Raw genomic sequence first — 20,992 nt, forward strand, 5'->3', positions numbered from 1 at the left:
TTGAACTCGCTTTCCCTGAGCTGGCCTATGCTGGTACAACTTCGGCCCTAGATCCGTATGTTATGGGTCTCGTTTAGCTATATCTTCAGGGGGAACGGGGCAAGGGGACGCTCCCAGCTGCTGAAGGATCCAGGGCTCTCCGCTGCCCAGCCTGCCCAGCTGGTGCCCAGCTGGGCTGCCCAGCTCTCCGCTGCCCAGCCTTCTCAAGTTCCCAGCTCTCGGCTGCCCAGCTCTCGGCTGCCCAGCTCTCGGCTGTCCAGCCTGCCCAGCATCCATGCAGCCCTTCCAGCCAGCTGTCTCCATTGGTGACCTGCCTGCACCCTCTGCACAATTTGAACTTTCTGCTTGTTGCTCTGCAGTTTGTTTTCAAAACGCCATTGACAACGAAGAGAAATTAATGTTTGTTTAGTCACTAACACAAAACATTAAATCCTATTAACAATAAAGATAATTAAATGTTTGTTGTTTTGACACCATTTGTTTTACATCATCATTACATCACCTAAGTATTCCCTCCTCGGTGTTGTAAGATGATAAGAGCGCCCCTCACTTCACACAGGTGTGATTTTTTTATGTTTAAACAGCAGCTCTACAAGCTCTGCTATCTCATTTCATCATTATTATTATAGGCTACTTTTATACTTTTAAGTAGGCTACATTTGTATACCAATACTTTTGTACGAGAAGTGAATTTGGAATTCCGGACATTTTAACAGACTCAGTATTTCTTCATTTGCAGTATCGATAATTTTACTTGAGTAAAACTGAATGTACTTTTTTCCACCATTGGAGGTTTTTCAGACGGAGCATCCTTCATCATCCAATCCGGCTCCTCCCCGTCTGTGACGTCAGGACATTCGCATCAGCTGGTGTTGTGAATCATCCTCATCAGCCTCCAGCAGGGTTGCCATGTCTGCTCGTTACAAGTGACTTCGGGCTTCTTTTTCGCTGTAAAGTTGCTTGTAAATATCTGGTAGGCCTATAGTTGCAGGTTACGTTTTTTTATTGTTTCTAAAGTGTATAGTTAGTTGCTTTTATATAGGTTCGTTTGTCGTTTCCTAAATGTTGTTTAAACATCAGAGTGTCAGAAAGGCAGGGGCTGAAATCCCGTAAGAGGGCACTTTTGGATAAAAATAGTGAAAATAGCATATCTACAAGTTCTCAACGCGAGATCTTGTAGATCAGCTATTTTCGGGGGCGCAACCCAGCACTCTTTAGCTAGTGGAGATGCGGTGTATACGACATGGATTTCTAAACAAATTTGTTCAACGCAAAATGCTGCGTTCAAGTTCAGGAGACTTCGGGCGGGAAAAAAGCAATTCTCCTGAATGCTGCCTTTCGGCATGGCATGGAAAGGAGAGGAGTGGCATTTGCATTTCTTTCACCATGTAGTAAATGCTGCATTCGTGGTCTGGAAAGGGCAGTTAAAGCCGGGTAAAAGGGCAGGGGCTGAAGCCCCCTTTGATGTCTACGTGTGCACGTCCCTGTTTGTCAACACGGACCAAGTCCATCTGAGAAAATGTTTCGCCATGAGAGATATTTTATTACTTGTGCAAGCAGAGCACGCAAGTAGCCTATTACTGTGATCGGCTGCGTATGTCGGTGTGGTCTGTCGGCCAATAGGGGACCACCGTTCTTGATGACGTAACTAGTACTGTACATACAATTTACAATTTAGGCATTTAGCAGACGCTCTTAATCCAGAGTGACTTACATTATAAGCAAGAACAAAAACATGGCGATCATACAACATACTTGAAGACTATAGTTTTCATGAAACATACATGGCCTACTTGTGTGCAAGTAGGCCATGAGGTGCATGCCTACATGGCCTCAGCACATGAGGTTTACATTACTTGCGCAAGCAGAGGGCGCAAGGACTGTAAAATGTAAATGTAAATGGTGCATTTATATATAGCGCCTTTATCCAAGGCGCTTTACAGAGATTGTGCATTACATTCACCCATTCATACACACATTCATACACCGATGGCAGCGGAAACCATGCAAGGCACCAACTAGCACATCGGGAGCAATTTGGGGTTCAGTGTCTTGCTCAAGGACACTTCGACAGTAACTCTGGGGGAGCCCGGGTTCGAACTGGCAACCTCACGTTTACCATCCAGCCACTCTACCCCTCTACTCTACCCCTGAGCCACCGCCGCCGTAATCTGTAATTACGACTGTAATCGGTTGCGTATGGCGGTGTTGTCCGTCGGCCAAGCAGGGACCACCGCTCTTGATGACGTAACTAAGGTACGTTTAATTGGTGATCGGCTGGGTATGTCTGTGTGTCTCTGTGTGTGTGTGTGTGTGTGTGTGTGTGTGTGTTGATGGTGACGTAACTAAGGTTGGTATAGAGAGTATGCGCGTGACATCATCATCAAACCCGGAAGTTATGCAGGAATGCCTACTGAGTGGCAAAAAACTACTTTCTGGCCTTGACAGCCCATACATCCAAAAAGAAAAGTCATATCTGATTGCATTAAACAACATTAAACAATGTTAAACTCACTTTGCCTGTTGCTTTGCCACTCGATTTGCTACTCGATGTGCCATTCACTTTAAGCATGCGCATACCCTCTATAAGGTCAATAACGGGTCTAAAAAGGATTTAGAACAGCAGTTGTAATAGACATTAGTTAGTAGCAGTACTTGCGCGCTCTGCAAGTTGGCACCTCGACAGAGTGCATTTCTAGTTTTTATTATTAGCCTATTATCTTTATTTTTACTAAATTTTTCAGATATACAAGCTCACAACATGTTGCAATGTTGTCGCATCATCAAATAGCTGATGAATATTAACATTTACATTCCTCATTTGTGGAGTGGCTTCTAAGGGCTTTAATTGTTTTCATAGAGTCTCAGACCATGGATGGTCGCTTATTTCCCTCTCACAATCTGGCAACAACACTGTCCTCCATCATCACATCATCATCCCCACCGCTCTCTCTCTCTCTCTCTCTCTCTCTCTCTCTGACACCAAAACGGACCTTATAAACACAACGAAAGGGCTTTAAACGGGACGCTATTATTACATTAACATAATCATACATAATAATAGTATATGAGAGTGTTAGTGCCTGGCATCGACAGCATGGCGACCCAGCTGCAACAGAAACCCCCCGTGGAGACCCTGGCCAGTCTGAAGAGCGAGTCTGAGAGTCTGAAGAACAAGCTGGAAGATGAGAGAGCCAAGCTGCACGACGTGGAACGTAGGAGGATTATTATTCATTATTTACCATTTGCAATCTATGCATTTTAACCCATAGCCTATATATGGGCGACGTATAAGTACTGTAAGCAAGAACAACACAAGGCAATACACATGCATGGAAATATAGTCATATATAGCATCAACAATTTGGCCAAAGGATGTCCATAATCCTACATTGAAACTATGTGGATTGTACGATTATTATGATTTATTATTACTATTATTATTATTATTACTACCATTATTATTAGTAGTAGTATTATTACCATTCTTATTCTTATTTTTCTTATTATTATTATTAGGAGGAGAGCTCTAGTCATTTTTGCACTTATAAATAAATCATGACACAGAAAGAATGAATTAACAGCAAGGACAACAGTGGGATACTTGCATGTTTTATAAGTCTCTAGCTTAGTTCGGATCATCACGTATTTCATACCGACTGTACGAGTCTGACGTTATCATTTTAATTGCTTTATCACAACGGGAAGCAAACTTATAAAAAAAAAAAAAAAAAACAATAATGATAGTCTTGTTGATCCGAGGCTGCTTCCGACGTAAATCCACTGTTTGTTATGATTTATTGATGCATGCATAATATAGGCTAGACCGTTCAGAGTCAGACCCTTATAGAGACGGCCTGTCGGTTCCCCCGAACCGAAGTTCCAAACGACGGGCCGTCTCTATGAGGGTCTGAACGACTGGCCGTCTATATGCGGGTCTGAACGACTGGCCGTCTATATGCGGGTCTGAACGATGCACGTTTCGCTGTTGTCCTAATTTTAGAGGAGGTGAGATGAGGGCATAATCTTATACGTCACATGTCTGTCTGTCTGTCTGTCTGTCTGTCTGTCTGTCTGTCTGTCTGGATGGATGGATGGATGGGTGGGTGGACATGCAGATGGATGGATGGATGGATGGATGGATGGATGGACGGATGGATGGATGGAGTGACTGTCAGAATGCATTTAATTTCTATTCTGGTCACAATGAAATAAATGAATGGATTAATCTGGGCTAAGTAGATGACTGCACTGATGTGGTCTACCATTTCTGACCAATAGGCTGTTACCCCACTGGAATTAAAACCATTCAGCAGTATAGGCTATAGGACAAGATGTCTGTCTGTCTGTCTGTCTGTCTGTCTGTCTGTCTGTCTGTAGCCTATTTATCGATCTATGACGTGCCTATTTTGTGTCATTACAGAAATCTAGAGATTGTAGCCTAAATACATGGGCTTGGTAAAGAGATATTCCACTTTCAATATTTGGGGGGGTCATTTTATCATCTACTCAGGATCATAGGCACCGGAGAGGGGGTCATTTGGGTCTGAATGTCCCCCCGCGCACTGGGGAATGACTGGTCTATATGTATTTATTTATTCCCGACCAGTGGTGGAAAAAGTACTCAAAACTCAATTGTTTTACTTAAGTAAAAGTACCAATACTGCAATTTAATAGTTACAAGTAAAAGTACGGAATTGAAAATGTACTTGAGTAAAAGGACAAAAGTATCGGCATCAAAATGTACTTAAAGTACTCAAAGTAAAAGTAGGCCTACTCATATTGCAGAATGTCCCACTTCACAAGTTAAAAATGTGTACAAAGTATATTGTCCAAAAAAAACATTAAAAATAACTGAAAAAAGTATGCTAATGTAATTAGTTACTTTACACCACTGGTATACAATGCACCAGGTGGTGTCTAACATAGGCATGGTCTCTCTCTCTCTCTCTCTCTCTCTCTCTCTCTCTCTCTCTCTCTCTCTCTCGCTCTCTCTCTCTTTCTCTCTATCCAGTGCACCAGGTAGCAGAGAAGATGGAGGGTCTGGGTCAGTTTGTGATGAAGACCAGAAGGACCCTGAAGGGACATGGAAACAAGGTCCTGTGCATGGACTGGTGTCGAGACAAGAGACGCATCGTCAGCTCGTCTCAGGTACGGTTAGATTTATTATAACCCATTCAAGGCGGGAACCCCTTTTGGTGTTTTAAGGATTATGTTCTACTTTAGCTATTGAAAAATAGCAGATCTACAAGCTGTGCCGCGTGCCGCGCTATGGCATCTCTTCTAGTGAATAGTGCCCTATAAGGAGGTCTGATGTGTACCTGATCTGTGCCTTAACTTATACTTTACTTTATTTGTTTATTTTAGACAGGACAATAATGCATATTAATGGACATTACATAAATGCAATGTAAATTCACCAGATTTAGCAAAACATGTTAACTTTCATCCGCAGTCCCCACATGGAAACATAAAACAAAATAAGCAAACACTAGTACTTACATTAGCTCCAGACCCACAGGAACGCACCCAGGGTGCCGGCCCGATTCCGGCGAGCCGCCCCACGTCCGAAACGGTTGAGAAATGAGAGTTACCGTGTGGGGGTCCCTCTACTGTACCCTCTACTGTACTGTACTGTCACTGTACTGTACTGTACTGGCACACCCGAAATCACCATATATACAGTTAATATGTGCGTGTGTGTTTGTGTGTGTGTTAGGTTGCGCACAGGTGGTGAAAAAAAACCGTGCTGTTTTCGTGCTCGGACGCACCCACCCACACACACACATAGCTCCGTAAGGGAATGGTTGCACCACTCAAAAATGAGGAGAGGGTGGATTAAAAATAGATGTACTTTATTTATAAAAGTTAAAAGAACGAAGGAAGCCGCCTTGTCTTTAATATTCCAGTCCCACTGATCTTTGAAGCACCAGATCCTACTTTACATTATTATTTTTTGCATCTCCATCTCCATCTCCATCGAGCACCTGGTTGATTTTCTTTTTGTCGTTGTGTAAACGTTTACTGATAACATTTCCCTCACTGTTTATTTCAGGATGGAAAAGTTATCGTGTGGGATGCTTTTACCACCAACAAGGTAAGGTAAAACGCAATGTACCTAATAGGCCTATACTGTGTTTTACATACTGTACTATTACAGGGTAAATGGTAAATGGTGCATTTATATAGCGCCTTGCATCAATTCACCCATTCACACACACATGCATACACCGATGGCGGCGGAAACCATGCAAGGCACCAACCAGCACATCAGGAGCAATTAGGGGTTCAGAGTCTTGCTCAAGGACACTTGAGCGACACTAACTCTGAGGGAGCCCGGGTTCGAACTGGCAACCTTGCGGTTACCATCCAGCCACTCTACCCCTGAGGCGGTCCGGGACCACTAGGGCTTCTGAGAGTTAATACAGGGCGGGGGACGCCAAATCTTTGTGTGATAGGAACTTTTTAACCACTTAAATTCTGAGGGGAACATATAGCCAATCTACAAGCTCACAACGTGTCGCGCTGCTGTCAAAGTCAAACGATACAATAGGTTGCTAGTGTAGTATATCAGTATACTGTACTTCGATTCCTGAAATTAAAATAAATTGTTCGATACAGTTACTATTGTTATATTACTAAGTATTGAGGGTTAAAGTGGTTAAAAGACACATTAACATGACTACAACATAATAATAGAAAAGCTAACAACACTGATGCTAGTTGCTGTCAACAAGTCTATGGAATCTATGAAAAAAGTTTACAATGTGTATTGGGTACCCTCTCGCTCAGCTAAGGGGTCCCTCATCTAAACAGTATGGTATGTAGTGGGGGGGGGGGTCCCCTGCGGTCCCCTGCTTCATTTCTCCCTCAGCTAAGGGGTCCCTCATCTATACAGTATGGTATGTAGTGGGGGGGGGGGTCCCCTGCGGTCCCCTGCTTCATTTCTCCCTCAGCTAAGGGGTCCCTCATCTAAACAGTATGGTATGTAGTGTGGGGGGGGGGGGGGGGGTCCCCTGCGGTCCCCTGCTTCATCTCTCCCTCAGCTAAGGGGTCCCTCATCTATACAGTATGTAGGGGGGGGGGGCTGCTTCATCTCCCTCTCAGAGAGATATACAGTATGGCTACGGCACGTCACCAAAGTGGCCTGGGCGTTTAATATGCAAGATGGATTTGTAGCCCGGCCGTTTAAAATAATCCAAAAAGCTATTTGCAGCAGGCTTCTATTTACTTTTGCACCAGCCTCGGCCAAAATGAGGTCAGACGACTCAGACCCCTGGCTACTATTAGGTAACTGGCTATTATTTGCGCCAGTATTAGTGTATTGTGTAAGTGTTTAGGAGCATGCGGTGACCATGTTTTCTTGTGTCCATGGTTCTAGGAGCATGCGGTGACCATGTTTTCTTGTGTCTCTGGTTCTAGGAACATGCGGTGACCATGTTTTCTTGTGTCCATGGTTCTAGGAACATGCTGTGACCATGTTTTCTTGTGTCTCTGGTTCTAGGAACATGCGGTGACCATGTTTTCTTGTGTCCATGGTTCTAGGAACATGCGGTGACCATGTTTTCTTGTGTCCATGGTTCTAGGAGCATGCGGTGACCATGTTTTCTTGTGTCCATGGTTCTAGGAACATGCGGTGACCATGTTTTCTTGTGTCCATGGTTCTAGGAACATGCGGTGACCATGTTTTCTTGTGTCCATGGTTCTAGGAGCATGCGGTGACCATGTTTTCTTGTGTCCATGGTTCTAGGAGCATGCGGTGACCATGTTTTCTTGTGTCTCTGGTTCTAGGAACATGCGGTGACCATGTGTTCTTGTGTCCATGGTTCTAGGAACATGCGGTGACCATGTGTTCTTGTGTCCATGGTTCTAGGAGCATGCGGTGACCATGTTTTCTTGTGTCTCTGGTTCTAGGAACATGCGGTGACCATGTTTTCTTGTGTCCATGGTTCTAGGAGCATGCGGTGACCATGTTTTCTTGTGTCTCTGGTTCTAGGAACATGCGGTGACCATGTTTTCTTGTGTCCATGGTTCTAGGAACATGCGGTGACCATGTGTTCTTGTGTCCATGGTTCTAGGAACATGCGGTGACCATGTGTTCTTGTGTCCATGGTTCTAGGAACATGCAGTGACCATGTGTTCTTGTGTCCATGGTTCTAGGAACATGCGGTGACCATGTGTTCTTGTGTCCATGGTTCTAGGAACATGCAGTGACCATGTTTTCTTGTGTCCATGGTTCTAGGAACATGCGGTGACCATGTTTTCTTGTGTCCATGGTTCTAGGAACATGCGGTGACCATGTTTTCTTGTGTCCATGGTTCTAGGAACATGCGGTGACCATGTTTTCTTGTCCATGGTTCTAGGAACATGCGGTGACCATGTTTACTTGTGTCCATGTTTCTAGATGCATGCGGTGACCATGTTTTCTTGTGTCCCTGGTTCTAGGAACATGCGGTGACCATGTTTTCTTGTGTCCATGGTTCTAGGAACATGCAGTGACCATGTTTTCTTGTGTCCATGGTTCTAGGAACATGCAGTGACCATGTTTTCTTGTGTCCATGGTTCTAGGAACATGCGGTGACCATGTTTACTTGTGTCCATGTTTCTAGGAGCATGCGGTGACCATGCCGTGCACATGGGTGATGGCCTGTGCCTACGCTCCCTCTGGCTGTGCTGTAGCGTGTGGGTGAGTGACTCTATGCCTTTCACATTTCAACTCCATTTACTGTGTGTAAACTTTAACACGTCTTATCCAGAGCGACGTACACCAGTGTAAGATCAGCGTAAACCACTGGCTCCCAAACGTTTTAGCTTGAGACCCAGAATAGAGATTAGATTTGCTCGGGGACCCAAATGAGTGCAAATAATAAGGGAAAATTTGCTAAATATGTGGCAAACTACAAAAAAATGCTTACCACTAGCTTGTTTTCATAACTATCACCTATCAATTTGTTCCAATTTGTTTCCCTTGGAAAATATTGTGACAGCTGCTGAAAGTTGGGGTACCATTAACTCATTGACCGCCATCTAGTGGTGGCTCAGAGCGGCGCACCCGAGACATGGCCAAAGCATTTCTGGGGGTCCCCAGAGGGGGTCCCCAGAGACATGGCCAAAGCATTTCCGGGGGTCCCCAGAGACATGACCAAAGCATTTCCGGGGGTCCCCAGCCAAAAACGTTGAGAAGCCATGCCATAGACAGCATAAGACCAGCTAATATCAACCATACAGGACGCTGATATCAACCGGCTATGGACGTTTTATTAAAGTTTTTGTGCAAAACTAATGCTTGGAATGGATTCAGAATCATGAAAAATCCCTAGGTTGACACACCACATGCTACTTAAAGCAGGGCTCCAGCGTGCGACCTATTAGGTCGCATATGCGACTTAATTTATTAAGGGTGATACTTACAATTTAATGAGGTCGCACAGGTGCGACTTGCTGGAAGGATGAGTGGAGGAAAAAAAACATCCCGCAGTGCTTGCCCGTTCCATTGATTGAAAACATTGGACGTTCGCCTGACGCCCAGTGTTCAAAGAACGATCGTTCACGAAAACCCACAAATAAGCCCTTCAGACTTGGATGGTCAGAGCGGCGCGATTACATACAAAGTCAATTCAAAGACGAGAATTGCGCAAACGGGCACGGCGCGACCTGCCGCGGTACAAACTGGACGAACCGAGGCGAATATATATTCAGGTCTGAACGCAGTTTATCCGACACAAATTAACTAATCTTTCTCAGCTGTACAATTTCACTGGAACGCGCAGCGCGCATATCTAACTGCATGATGATCAGTCATGATCTACACAGACAGCCGACTCCCGACCCAAACACTGAGTGAAACTTATATTAGTAAACGTGTTGTTTGATTAAACATGTGCCACGAAAAATAGCTTCCAAAGCTTGTTATGTTTGCATCGAGGAGGTAGCCTATGTGTCCATACCATAGGTCCATACATGATGATCGACCAACAAAATACATTAATCTCCCTCCCAGTGAGTGAAGAGCACTGATGCCTGATTTATTCTTTGTGTTCCGTGCTGAAAATAGCTGATCTTGTAGATCAGCTATTTTCAGCACGCCGAGATATGCAGGCTCTGAGAGCATTCAGAAACTTTTGCCTTCACAATAAAAGCATGCAGCTTTCACAAGTTGGCCCATAAAGACAAGGAAAAGGATTAAGAATTTGGTGGCATTTCACATTGCAAAATATTTTTTCCAAAATGTAAAAATATTATAATAAGGAATTAATTTGGATAATGGTAATGGAGATATTGTACAAATTGTCACTTTATTAATCCAAAAGGTTTGGACTGCATTTAATTTTCAACACAAAACCTTAAACTGACTTTCTGTGTGTGGAATATAAATATTACCTTTATTGACTGAGTGACTTTGTGGTGGGTTGAAACCATCTACAGTGTTTTGAAGTATAACCAGGTAGGTTGCTGTTTTTTACACAGTGACCTTTGTAGGGGGTTTTATGATTCAAACCTTTAATGGTGGAAACCACTACATAAATAAATGGCGCCCGATGTGGGGGCATGATAAGATCATGTATTAATACCACGCTATACAAAGAAAAAAATGGTGCTACCTAATTTGTGGTGGCGCTACCAAATGAAAGGTAGGTGGCACCAGTGCTACCTGTGAAAAAGTTAGTCTGGAGCCCTGACTTAAAGTATAATGAAATTATTCTGTCTGTCTGTCTGTCTGTCTGTCTGTCTGTCTGTCTGTCTGTCTGTCTGTCTGTCTGTCTGTCTGTCTGTCTGTCTGTCTGTCTGTCTGTCTGTCTGTCTGTCTGTCTGTCTTTCTGTCTGTCTGTCTGTCTGTCTGTCTGACCGCCCTGTCTCACTGCAGTGGTCTGGACAACAAGTGCTCGGTGTATCCTCTCTCTCTGGACAAGAACGAGAATCTGGCGGCCAAGAAAAAGTCTGTGGCCATGCACACCAACTACCTGTCTGCCTGCTCCTTCACCAACTCTGACATGCAGGTACCTGTCTGTCTGTCTGTCTGTCTGTCTGTCTGTCTGTCTGTCTGTCTGTCTGTCTGTCTGTCTGTCTTTTATCATGGCCCGTCAAAAATATTTATTTTGTCGCCAAAATACATTTTAGTCAAAATCTTATGATATTCAGTCGACTAAAGCTATACTGAAACTAAAAACTTTTCAGATGACTAAAATATAACTAGAACTAAATGGCATTTTAATTAAAAAAGGCAGTGACTAAATCTTCTGCATCATATAAAGCCCGGATGAGCCCCCATTTGTAACGGCTCACTGAGCCCAGGGTGGTTATGTTGGAATAAGGCAAGGTGAGTAAAAGCCAAAAGTGGTTTATTTGTTACTCTTTTGTGGATTGTTTGGGACAGATCTTGACGTCCAGTGGGGATGGGACCTGTGCGCTGTGTTTATATTGTAATGTTTTGGGACAGATATTGACGTCCAGTGGGAATGGGACCTGTGCGCTGTGTTTATATTGTAATGTTTGGGACAGATCTTGACGTCCAGTGGAGATGGGACCTGTGCGCTGTGTTTATATTGTAATGTTTTGGGACAGATCCTGACGTCCAGTGGAGATGGGACCTGTGTGCTGTGTTTATATTGTAATGTTTTGGGTCAGATCCTGACGTCCAGTGGAGATGGGACCTGTGTGCTGTGTTTATATTGTAATGTTTTGGGACAGATCTTGACGTCCAGTGGAGATGGGACCTGTGCGCTGTGTTTATATTGTAATGTTTTGGGACAGATCTTGACGTCCAGTGGAGATGGGACCTGTTTGCTGTGTTTATATTGTAATGTTTTGGGTCAGATCCTGACGTCCAGTGGAGATGGGACCTGTGTGCTGTGTTTATATTGTAATGTTTTGGGACAGATCTTGACGTCCAGTGGAGATGGGACCTGTGCGCTGTGTTTATATTGTAATGTTTTGGGACAGATCTTGACGTCCAGTGGAGATGGGACCTGTTTGCTGTGTTTATATTGTAATGTTTTGGGACAGATCTTGACGTCCAGTGGGGATGGGACCTGTGCGCTGTGTTTATATTACATTGTTTGGGACAGATCTTGACGTCCAGTGGAGATTGGACCTGTGCGCTGTGTTTATATTGTAATGTTTTGGGACAGATCCTGACGTCCAGTGGAGATGGGACCTGTGCGCTGTGTTTATATTGTAATGTTTTGGGACAGATCTTGACGTCCAGTGGGGATGGGACCTGTGCGCTGTGTTTATATTGTAATGTTTGGGACAGATCTTGACGCCCAGTGGGGATGGGACCTGTGCGCTGTGTTTATATTGTAATGTTTGGGACAGATCTTGACGTCCAGTGGGGATGGGACCTGTGCGCTGTGTTTATATTGTAATGTTTGGGACAGATCTTGACGTCCAGTGGAGATGGGACCTGTGCGCTGTGTTTATATTGTAATGTTTTGGGACAGATCTTGACGTCCAGTGGAGATGGGACCTGTGTGCTGTGTTTATATTGTAATGTTTTGGGTCAGATCCTGACGTCCAGTGGGGATGGGACCTGTGTTTATATTGTAATGTTTTGGGACAGATCTTGACGTCCAGTGGGGATGGGACCTGTGCGCTGTGTTTATATTACATTGTTTGGGACAGATCTTGACGTCCAGTGGAGATTGGACCTGTGCGCTGTGTTTATATTGTAATGTTTTGGGACAGATCCTGACGTCCAGTGGAGATGGGACCTGTGCGCTGTGTTTATATTGTAATGTTTTGGGACAGATCTTGACGTCCAGTGGGGATGGGACCTGTGCGCTGTGTTTATATTGTAATGTTTGGGACAGATCTTGACGTCCAGTGGGGATGGGACGTGTACGCTGTGTTTATATTGTAATGTTTTGGGACAGATCTTGACGTCCAGTGGGGATGGGACCTGTGCGCTGTGTTTATATTGTATTGTTTGGGACAGATCTTGACGTCCAGTGGAGATGGGACCTGTGCTCTGAGTTTATATTGTAATATTTTGGGTCAGATCCTGACTTCCAATGGGGATGGGACCTGTGTTTATATTGTAATGTTTTGGGACAGATCTTGACGTCCAGTGGGGATGGGACCTGTGCGCTGTGTTTATATTGTATTGTTTGGTACAGATCTTGACGTCCAGTGGGGATGGGACCTGTGCGCTGTGTTTATATTACATTGTTTGGGACAGATCTTGACGTCCAGTGGAGATTGGACCTGTGCGCTGTGTTTATATTGTAATGTTTTGGGACAGATCCTGACGTCCAGTGGAGATGGGACCTGTGCGCTGTGTTTATATTGTAATGTTTTGGGACAGATCTTGACGTCCAGTGGGGATGGGACCTGTGCGCTGTGTTTATATTGTAATGTTTGGGACAGATCTTGACGCCCAGTGGGGATGGGACCTGTGCGCTGTGTTTATATTGTAATGTTTGGGACAGATCTTGACGTCCAGTGGGGATGGGACCTGTGCGCTGTGTTTATATTGTAATGTTTGGGACAGATCTTGACGTCCAGTGGAGATGGGACCTGTGCGCTGTGTTTATATTGTAATGTTTTGGGACAGATCTTGACGTCCAGTGGAGATGGGACCTGTGTGCTGTGTTTATATTGTAATGTTTTGGGTCAGATCCTGACGTCCAGTGGGGATGGGACCTGTGTTTATATTGTAATGTTTTGGGACAGATCTTGACGTCCAGTGGGGATGGGACCTGTGCGCTGTGTTTATATTACATTGTTTGGGACAGATCTTGACGTCCAGTGGAGATTGGACCTGTGCGCTGTGTTTATATTGTAATGTTTTGGGACAGATCCTGACGTCCAGTGGAGATGGGACCTCTGCGCTGTGTTTATATTGTAATGTTTTGGGACAGATCTTGACGTCCAGTGGGGATGGGACCTGTGCGCTGTGTTTATATTGTAATGTTTTGGGACAGATCTTGACGTCCAGTGGGGATGGGACCTGTGCGCTGTGTTTATATTGTAATGTTTGGGACAGATCTTGACGTCCAGTGGGGATGGGACGTGTACGCTGTGTTTATATTGTAATGTTTTGGGACAGATCTTGACGTCCAGTGGGGATGGGACCTGTGCGCTGTGTTTATATTGTAATGTTTGGGACAGATCTTGACGTCCAGTGGAGATGGGACCTGTGCGCTGTGTTTATATTGTATTGTTTGGGACAGATCTTGACGTCCAGTGGAGATGGGACCTGTGCTCTGAGTTTATATTGTAATATTTTGGGTCAGATCCTGACTTCCAGTGGGGATGGGACCTGTGTTTATATTGTAATGTTTTGGGACAGATCTTGACGTCCAGTGGGGATGGGACCTGTGCGCTGTGTTTATATTGTATTGTTTGGTACAGATCTTGACGTCCAGTGGAGATGGGACCTGTGCGCTGTGTTTATATTACATTGTTTGGGACAGATCTTGACGTCCAGTGGCGATGGGACCTGTGCGCTGTGTTTATATTACATTGTTTGGGACAGATCTTGACGTCCAGTGGAGATGGGACCTGTGCGCTGTGGGACGTAGAGAGCGGTCAGCTCCTCCAGAGTTTCCACGGCCACGCGGCGGACGTGCTGTGTCTGGACCTCGCTCCGTCCGAGACGGGGAACACCTTCGTGTCCGGGGTGAGAAGAACCACACGTACACACACACACACACACACACACACACACACACACACACACACACACACACACACACACACACACACACACACAAATATCAAATATCACTTTTTTTGTTTTTGTTTTGTTGTGATAATCCTCCCTACTATAGAGTGTGCTGACCATATAAGGAGTTCCTCCCTGTCCCCAGTTAACCCCTGGGGTAAAAAAAACCTTTTTTGTTTTTGGCTAGGTGGCCCAGCCTTCATCCAATCAGGATAGAGAGGGGCCTTCCACCAATCATGATCGAGCGGGGGCGGTTCTTGGTGTGTGTGCTGTTGGCCTGTCGCGTGTCCCTCCCACTGTAGTGCGTGCATGTGCACATCTTGTTACCGGGGCGGACCGGGGGTTTTCCAAATCACCCAAATCACTGAATGCTCCTTTAACTCATTTCGACCTGATGCTGATTCTACAAATGCCTTCTAAATCCTGACAGTTTTCTGAAAAAAAACAGTCATTCTCAAACATTTTCATGTCAAGGACCCCCAACATTATATGTAATTGGCCGCCGACCCCCATCTGAAAATCTGTTGTTCCAGGGACCCCCCCAGAAGCAAAGATTTGAGTTAAAAACGTTTGCTCGGAAATAATATACATTCAAAGATTTGTGCCACATTTTCACGATTTTTCAAAAATAGCAGACTACAAGCTCGTAGCGCGGCATTCGCGAGCTTGTAGATCTGCTATTTTTCAATAGCTAAAGCGTAACATAATGCTTAAGTACAAAATGTGAGTACGTTTTCCACCAGTGCTTTTGTCTTCCTGTGGTGGCAGGGCTGTGACAAGAAGGCCAACGTGTGGGACATGCGTTCAGGACAGTGCATCCAGTCCTTTGAAACCCACGAGTCAGACATCAACAGTGTCAAGTAAGTAACACACGCACACACACACGCACATGCATGCACGCACGCACTCACGCACGTGCGCACACACACACACACACACACACACACACACACACACACACACACACACACACACACACACACACACACACACACACACACACACACGTTTTGTCGTTAACATGGTTTATTGATCACTGTAGTTTATGATCTGCATTATATGCGCGCGTGTGTGTATGTGTGCGTGCGTGCGTTTTTCTTGGTCAATAGATACTATCCTAGTGGAGATGCCTTTGCCTCTGGCTCTGATGACGCTACAGTGAGTAGTCTGTCTGTCTGTCTGTCTGTCACAGTGTTCACTTTCACTGACAGTGTGTATCAAATTACACTGTAATCTTTGTTAAAGCGTAATCTTTGTTTACAGTGTATGACATGAAACATTAATGTGTGTTCCAGTGTCGTCTGTATGACCTGAGGGCAGACAGAGAAGTGGCCATTTACTCCAAAGAAAGCATAATTTTTGGCGTCTCCAGCGTTGACTTCTCTCTCAGTGGTAGGATTATTATTGATTACTTGATTACTGTCACAATATAGAGCTTTTTAACACTGTTACTGAACACACACTATAGCAATGATTACTGTCACAATATAGAGCTATTTAACACAGTACTGTTACTGAACACACACTATAGCAATGATTACTGTCACAATATAGAGCTGTTTAACACTGTTACTGAACACACACTCCATAGCAATGATTACTGTCACAACATAGAGCTGTTTAACACTTATTTTAATGAAGAAATATGACAAGATTCATGCATCGAGTCAGAAATGCTCCAGTCCATATTGTTAACATACAGTTCATGTTTTAACCCTTTCAGGGCGGCTACTTTTCGGCGGCTACAACGACTACACCCTGAACGTGTGGGACGTCCTGAAGGGGACCAGGGTGTCCATCCTGTTTGGACACGAGAACCGTGTCAGCACCCTGAGGGTGTCACCAGACGGGACCTCCTTCTGCTCGGGGTCCTGGGACCACACTCTGAGAGTGAGACAGGCTTCATTAATTCATTCATTCATTCATTCATTCATTCATTCATTCATTCACACTCTGAGAGTGAGACAGGCTTCATTCATTCATTCATTCACACTCTGAGAGTGAGACAGGCTTCATTCATTCATTCATTCACACTCTGAGAGTGAGACAGGCCCCATTCATTCATTCATTCACACTCTGAGAGTGAGACAGGCTTCATTCATTCATTCATTCATTCACACTCTGAGAGTGAGACAGGCCTCATTCATTCATTCACACTCTGAGAGTGAGACATGCTTCATTCATTCATTCACACTGTGAGAGTGAGACAGGCCTCATTCATTCATTCACACTCTGAGAGTGAGACAGGCTTCATTCATTCACACTATGAGAGTGAGACAGGCCTCATTCATTCATTCACACTCTGAGAGTGAGACAGGCCTCATTCATTCATTCACACTCTGAGAGTGAGACAGGCCTCATTCATTCATTCACACTCTGAGAGTGAGACAGGCCTCATTCATTAATTCATTCATTCACACTCTGAGAGTGAGGCAGGATTCATTAATTCATTCACACTCTGAGAGTGAGACAGGCCTCATTCATTCATTCATTCACACTATGAGAGTGAGCCATGCCTCATTCATTCATTCATTCACACTCTGAGAGTGAGACAGGCCTCATTAATTTATTCATTCATACACACACACACACACACACACACACACACACACACACACACACACACACACACACACACACACACACACACTGAGAGTAAGACAGGCCTCATTCATTCATTCATTCACACTCTGATAGTAAGACCGGTTTCATTCATTCACACTCTGAGATTGAGACAGGTTTTGTTCACTTTCTGAGAGTGAGACAGGTTTCATTCACTCTCTGAGAGTGAGACAGTGGCTCTGATTCCTCTTCCAGGCTGTGTTTTGGCTCAACACAACTTGATTTGTGCCTCATTTCTCTAAACAATATGATCGCCGGTTACACAATGTACGTTTTGGGTGAATTAAATAACATTCGCGGGACCTGTTAAATAGCAATTATTCACTTCCTGTTTCTCGGTTTCCAAGTGAAACGGTTTTCAAAACAAGACAGTTCTCCGTAGAGATGCATGGTTGGCGGTTCTCGAGTAGCCTACACAATTCAGCCACCAGATGGTGCTGCGGGCGGCGAATGAGTTAAGGAGAAATTGTGAGTAGGCCTACTTTTTTACACCACTGCAGAGGGAGCCAGACGTCGGTGTTTTAACTGCTGAAGAAGCAGGATGCTGTCTGTAGTTAGTCGTTATTCATTAACAGGTTCCGTCCATCCGACGTGCCCACACGCCATAAGCAATCCAACCGACGGGGTGCTAGGACGTGTGTGTACACATCCTAGCGCATCTTCAATGATATCAAACAAGAGAAGAATATTCTGAACTTTTTTCCTTTTTTTTATTTTTGAGTTGGCCTCCAAGGCCACCATACGCTTCGCTTTTCGTTCATGCGCGGTCCGGTCACTTCCCTGTTTACCGCTGCAGAAAGAATGCCTAATCTAGCACTGCGTGAAAAGAGGAGTTAACGGGCAATTATGGGCACTGTATTTTGCCCGTAAACCTCAAGTTTAGCAGCATATACAGTTAATATACGGTACTATACAGGTGTGATGGTACAATTCGGGAGTTTACCGGAGTTTGTTGGAAAGTTTAACGGGAGTTTCCTGTAATACAGTATACACTTTTGCGCAGTGTAGGGCGCTCTCCGTGGTTTAGATCTGATGGATATACTAAGCTCTTCATTTCTGACTTCTCACCTGCCTCTCGTTCAAAAATATGAATGCGAGGGATCATCAGCGACTTTTATCGGATTATTAGCGAGGTAAGCAAGCAAAAAAATATCTCAGTTTTTTCCGGAACAGAAGAGGGGGGGGCTTTACAGAGTAAAAGCAGCCATGTCTTCCCGGCACCCCAAAGCTTCTATTTTGAAGGAATCCCGGCGCTGATTGTGTTAACGGTCAGTTGAGTTCTGTGAAAGTCCCTTTCTAACGAGCGTCTATCTCCGTCCGCATTTCAGATCTGGGCTTAACGACTGAAGGTGAGGTCGGAAGAAGAAGATGATGAAGACGATGGCAGACATAGTCTTAACAATGATGAAGATGATGAAGAGGATGGTGGTGGTGAGGTGGACATAGTCTTAATGATGATGAAGAGGATGGTGGTGGTGGTGAGGTGGACGGAGTCTAAAAAGCGGTTCCAAAACCTTTTTATCCCGTTACCCAAAAAGAGAAATGTGATCTCTCCCCCACAACACCGGCCTCACGCAAACACGGCCCAAATAACACGGATTGGCATTTCCGTACATACACTACTAGAAACAAAATCCCCCAAATCCGTACATTTTACACTGAAATCCTCCCCATTTACCGTGACGCGACCGGCGTCTCCAAGCGAACTTGAGCCCATGAGAGATATGCCACCGAGCGAGCCGAAGCGAGCGGGTTGCCGTGTCGAACGTTGTAAGGTTCGGTACAGCTGACTCAGGGTACTTTGAGTTGTAAGCCAATTCTCCATATGAAGACCACGGCCATCTTACCATATAAGTTAATGGCAAGGTGCTACCTAGGTGCAACTTCCATTGCAGCCCATTCATCCAAACAGAAAAGTCTGATTGTATTACACAACGTCAAACTCACCAACATTGCAGCTGTACGGAAAGCTTGAATTATTCTCTTTTTATCCTCAAAGTGTTTGTTTCATAAAAAATCACTGTAGACATGTTATGAGCTACTTTGTGTCCTTGCAGGTGATTCTTTTTCTAAATGCTGGAGTTTGGAAATGCTCGTTAGATATCACTCAACTGCCCTGTGTATACCACCTGTTTTGAATTAGCACATAATGCAAGAGGCAGCAGGACATTGCTTTACTGAAAATGAGTGCTTCCAAACTCTGATGGAAACATGGCTGGGGTCTGCAAATGGTCAATAGGCCCAGTATCGTAAATAATGTCAAACACGGTGAAAAATAGCACGGATTGGCAATTCAGTACATACAATACTAGTGAAAGCCACGCCTCCGTCGCCGTGGAAACAGTAGTAGAGTAGCATGTATGGATTTTGGGGTTTTCTAGTAGTGTGTGTCAGGAATTGCCAATCCGTGTTATTTCGCCGTGTTTGGGTGAGATCGGGCTGCTCCCCGGGACGCAAACTAGTGAAAATAGCCGATCTACAAGCTCACAACGCGTCGCTTTGCGCCGCGTTGTGAGCTTGTAGATCAGCACTTAAACATCGACTTAAACATCTTGGTTTCTATTTTATGGAAATTTTCTTTTACATTTCTTTACTAAATTATACTGAAAGAAGTAGTTGAATTTTGTTTTTAATTCATATAAAATCTTGCTTTTTTGGAGGGGAATGTTTGAACATTCAGTTCTGAAATAATGATCATTAATATAAACCAAATGTAGGAAACAAAAGGACCCACAAAATATGTCCGCGACCCACAGATGGGTCCCGAGCCAGTGTTTGGGAACACAGTGATCTAAAGGGACGTTATTCATAATATAACTATAACTTAAGGACGATGCAGTGTTGATTTCGTCGACTAAAACTATGACGAAAAATGTTCGTCGACTATACCATTTTTCACTGACAAAAACTAAGAATAAATATACTGACTAGTGGACAAGAGATCCAGTATAAGTCATTTTACACTTGGTTGCATGCAGAAAATAGCCGATCTACAAGCTCACAACGCATCGCAGCACGCGTTGTGAGCTTGTATAGATCGGCTATTTTCAGCAAGTATAAAATCAGTCATTACGACGCCATCAAGGCCCGCCAAAACACATTTTAGTCGACAATCAACTGTAGATTTAGTCGACTAAAATCTTATGATATTTAGTCGACTAAAACTAGACTAACACTAAAACATTCCAGGTGACTAAAATGTGACTGAAACTAAATGGAAACTATTGAAGAGACTATGACTAAAACTAAAATCAAAATTTGCTGCCAAAAACAACACTGCAACGATGATTTTGTGAGTTTCTACACTGACGTTAATGCCAACATTAGACCTATATTGGCGATTCTACAAATGTCTTCTAAAATCGGACATGCAGTCCTATAACTAATATCAGTGGTGCTCAAACGTTGTCATGGCAAAGGACCCCCAGAATTATGCATTTAAGCCCCCAATCTCAGAATATTTTGTTCCCCCCCAGAAGAGTTGAAAATACTGGGAAAAAAGGACTACTTGTGACACACATTGCACTGTCAGCAGCTGTCAGAGTCAGCAGAGATTTTTTTCTTTTATTTTTCTTTCTTTTTGCACACACCAGTTACCACCCCATGAAGTCTTGAATTCAGTTTTTGTCACATTCCTAAGCCAATAATTCTTTGATTGAATACTTTCAATACTATAAGCACATGCAGGGAAGTTTACAGTACAAA

At 44.2% G+C, this 20,992-nt stretch overlaps 1 protein-coding gene across 1 annotated transcript; it reads left to right on the forward strand.

Annotated features, from left to right (window-relative positions):
- Positions 1 to 3,171: 3,171 nt before the first annotated feature.
- gnb5a (guanine nucleotide binding protein (G protein), beta 5a) lies at positions 3,172 to 19,077 on the forward strand. The gene is made up of 11 exons (XM_079501436.1): positions 3,172 to 3,215; positions 5,015 to 5,151; positions 6,056 to 6,097; positions 8,610 to 8,686; positions 10,865 to 10,997; positions 14,477 to 14,620; positions 15,434 to 15,525; positions 15,775 to 15,823; positions 15,961 to 16,057; positions 16,389 to 16,555; positions 18,616 to 19,077. The coding sequence occupies exons 2-11, from the start codon at positions 5,035 to 5,037 to the stop codon at positions 18,625 to 18,627; spliced, it is 930 nt and encodes a 309-aa protein (XP_079357562.1). The 5' UTR covers positions 3,172 to 3,215; positions 5,015 to 5,034; the 3' UTR covers positions 18,628 to 19,077.
- The last annotated feature ends 1,915 nt before the right edge of the window (positions 19,078 to 20,992 follow it).

The sequence above is a fragment of the Electrona antarctica genome (assembly GCF_951216825.1).
Source record: "Electrona antarctica genome assembly, chromosome: 5".
In the NCBI taxonomy this organism is placed as follows: domain Eukaryota; kingdom Metazoa; phylum Chordata; class Actinopteri; order Myctophiformes; family Myctophidae; genus Electrona; species Electrona antarctica.

Excerpts from the sequence above, each read along its gene's own strand:
- gnb5a (XM_079501436.1), top strand. The coding sequence starts at position 5,035 with ATGGAGGGTCTGGGTCAGTTTGTGATGAAGACCAGAAGGACCCTGAAG. Across the intron at positions 15,526-15,774 it reads TCAGACATCAACAGTGTCAA|ATACTATCCTAGTGGAGATG; the intron begins GTAAGTAACACA and ends CTTGGTCAATAG. Across the intron at positions 16,058-16,388 it reads CGTTGACTTCTCTCTCAGTG|GGCGGCTACTTTTCGGCGGC; the intron begins GTAGGATTATTA and ends TAACCCTTTCAG.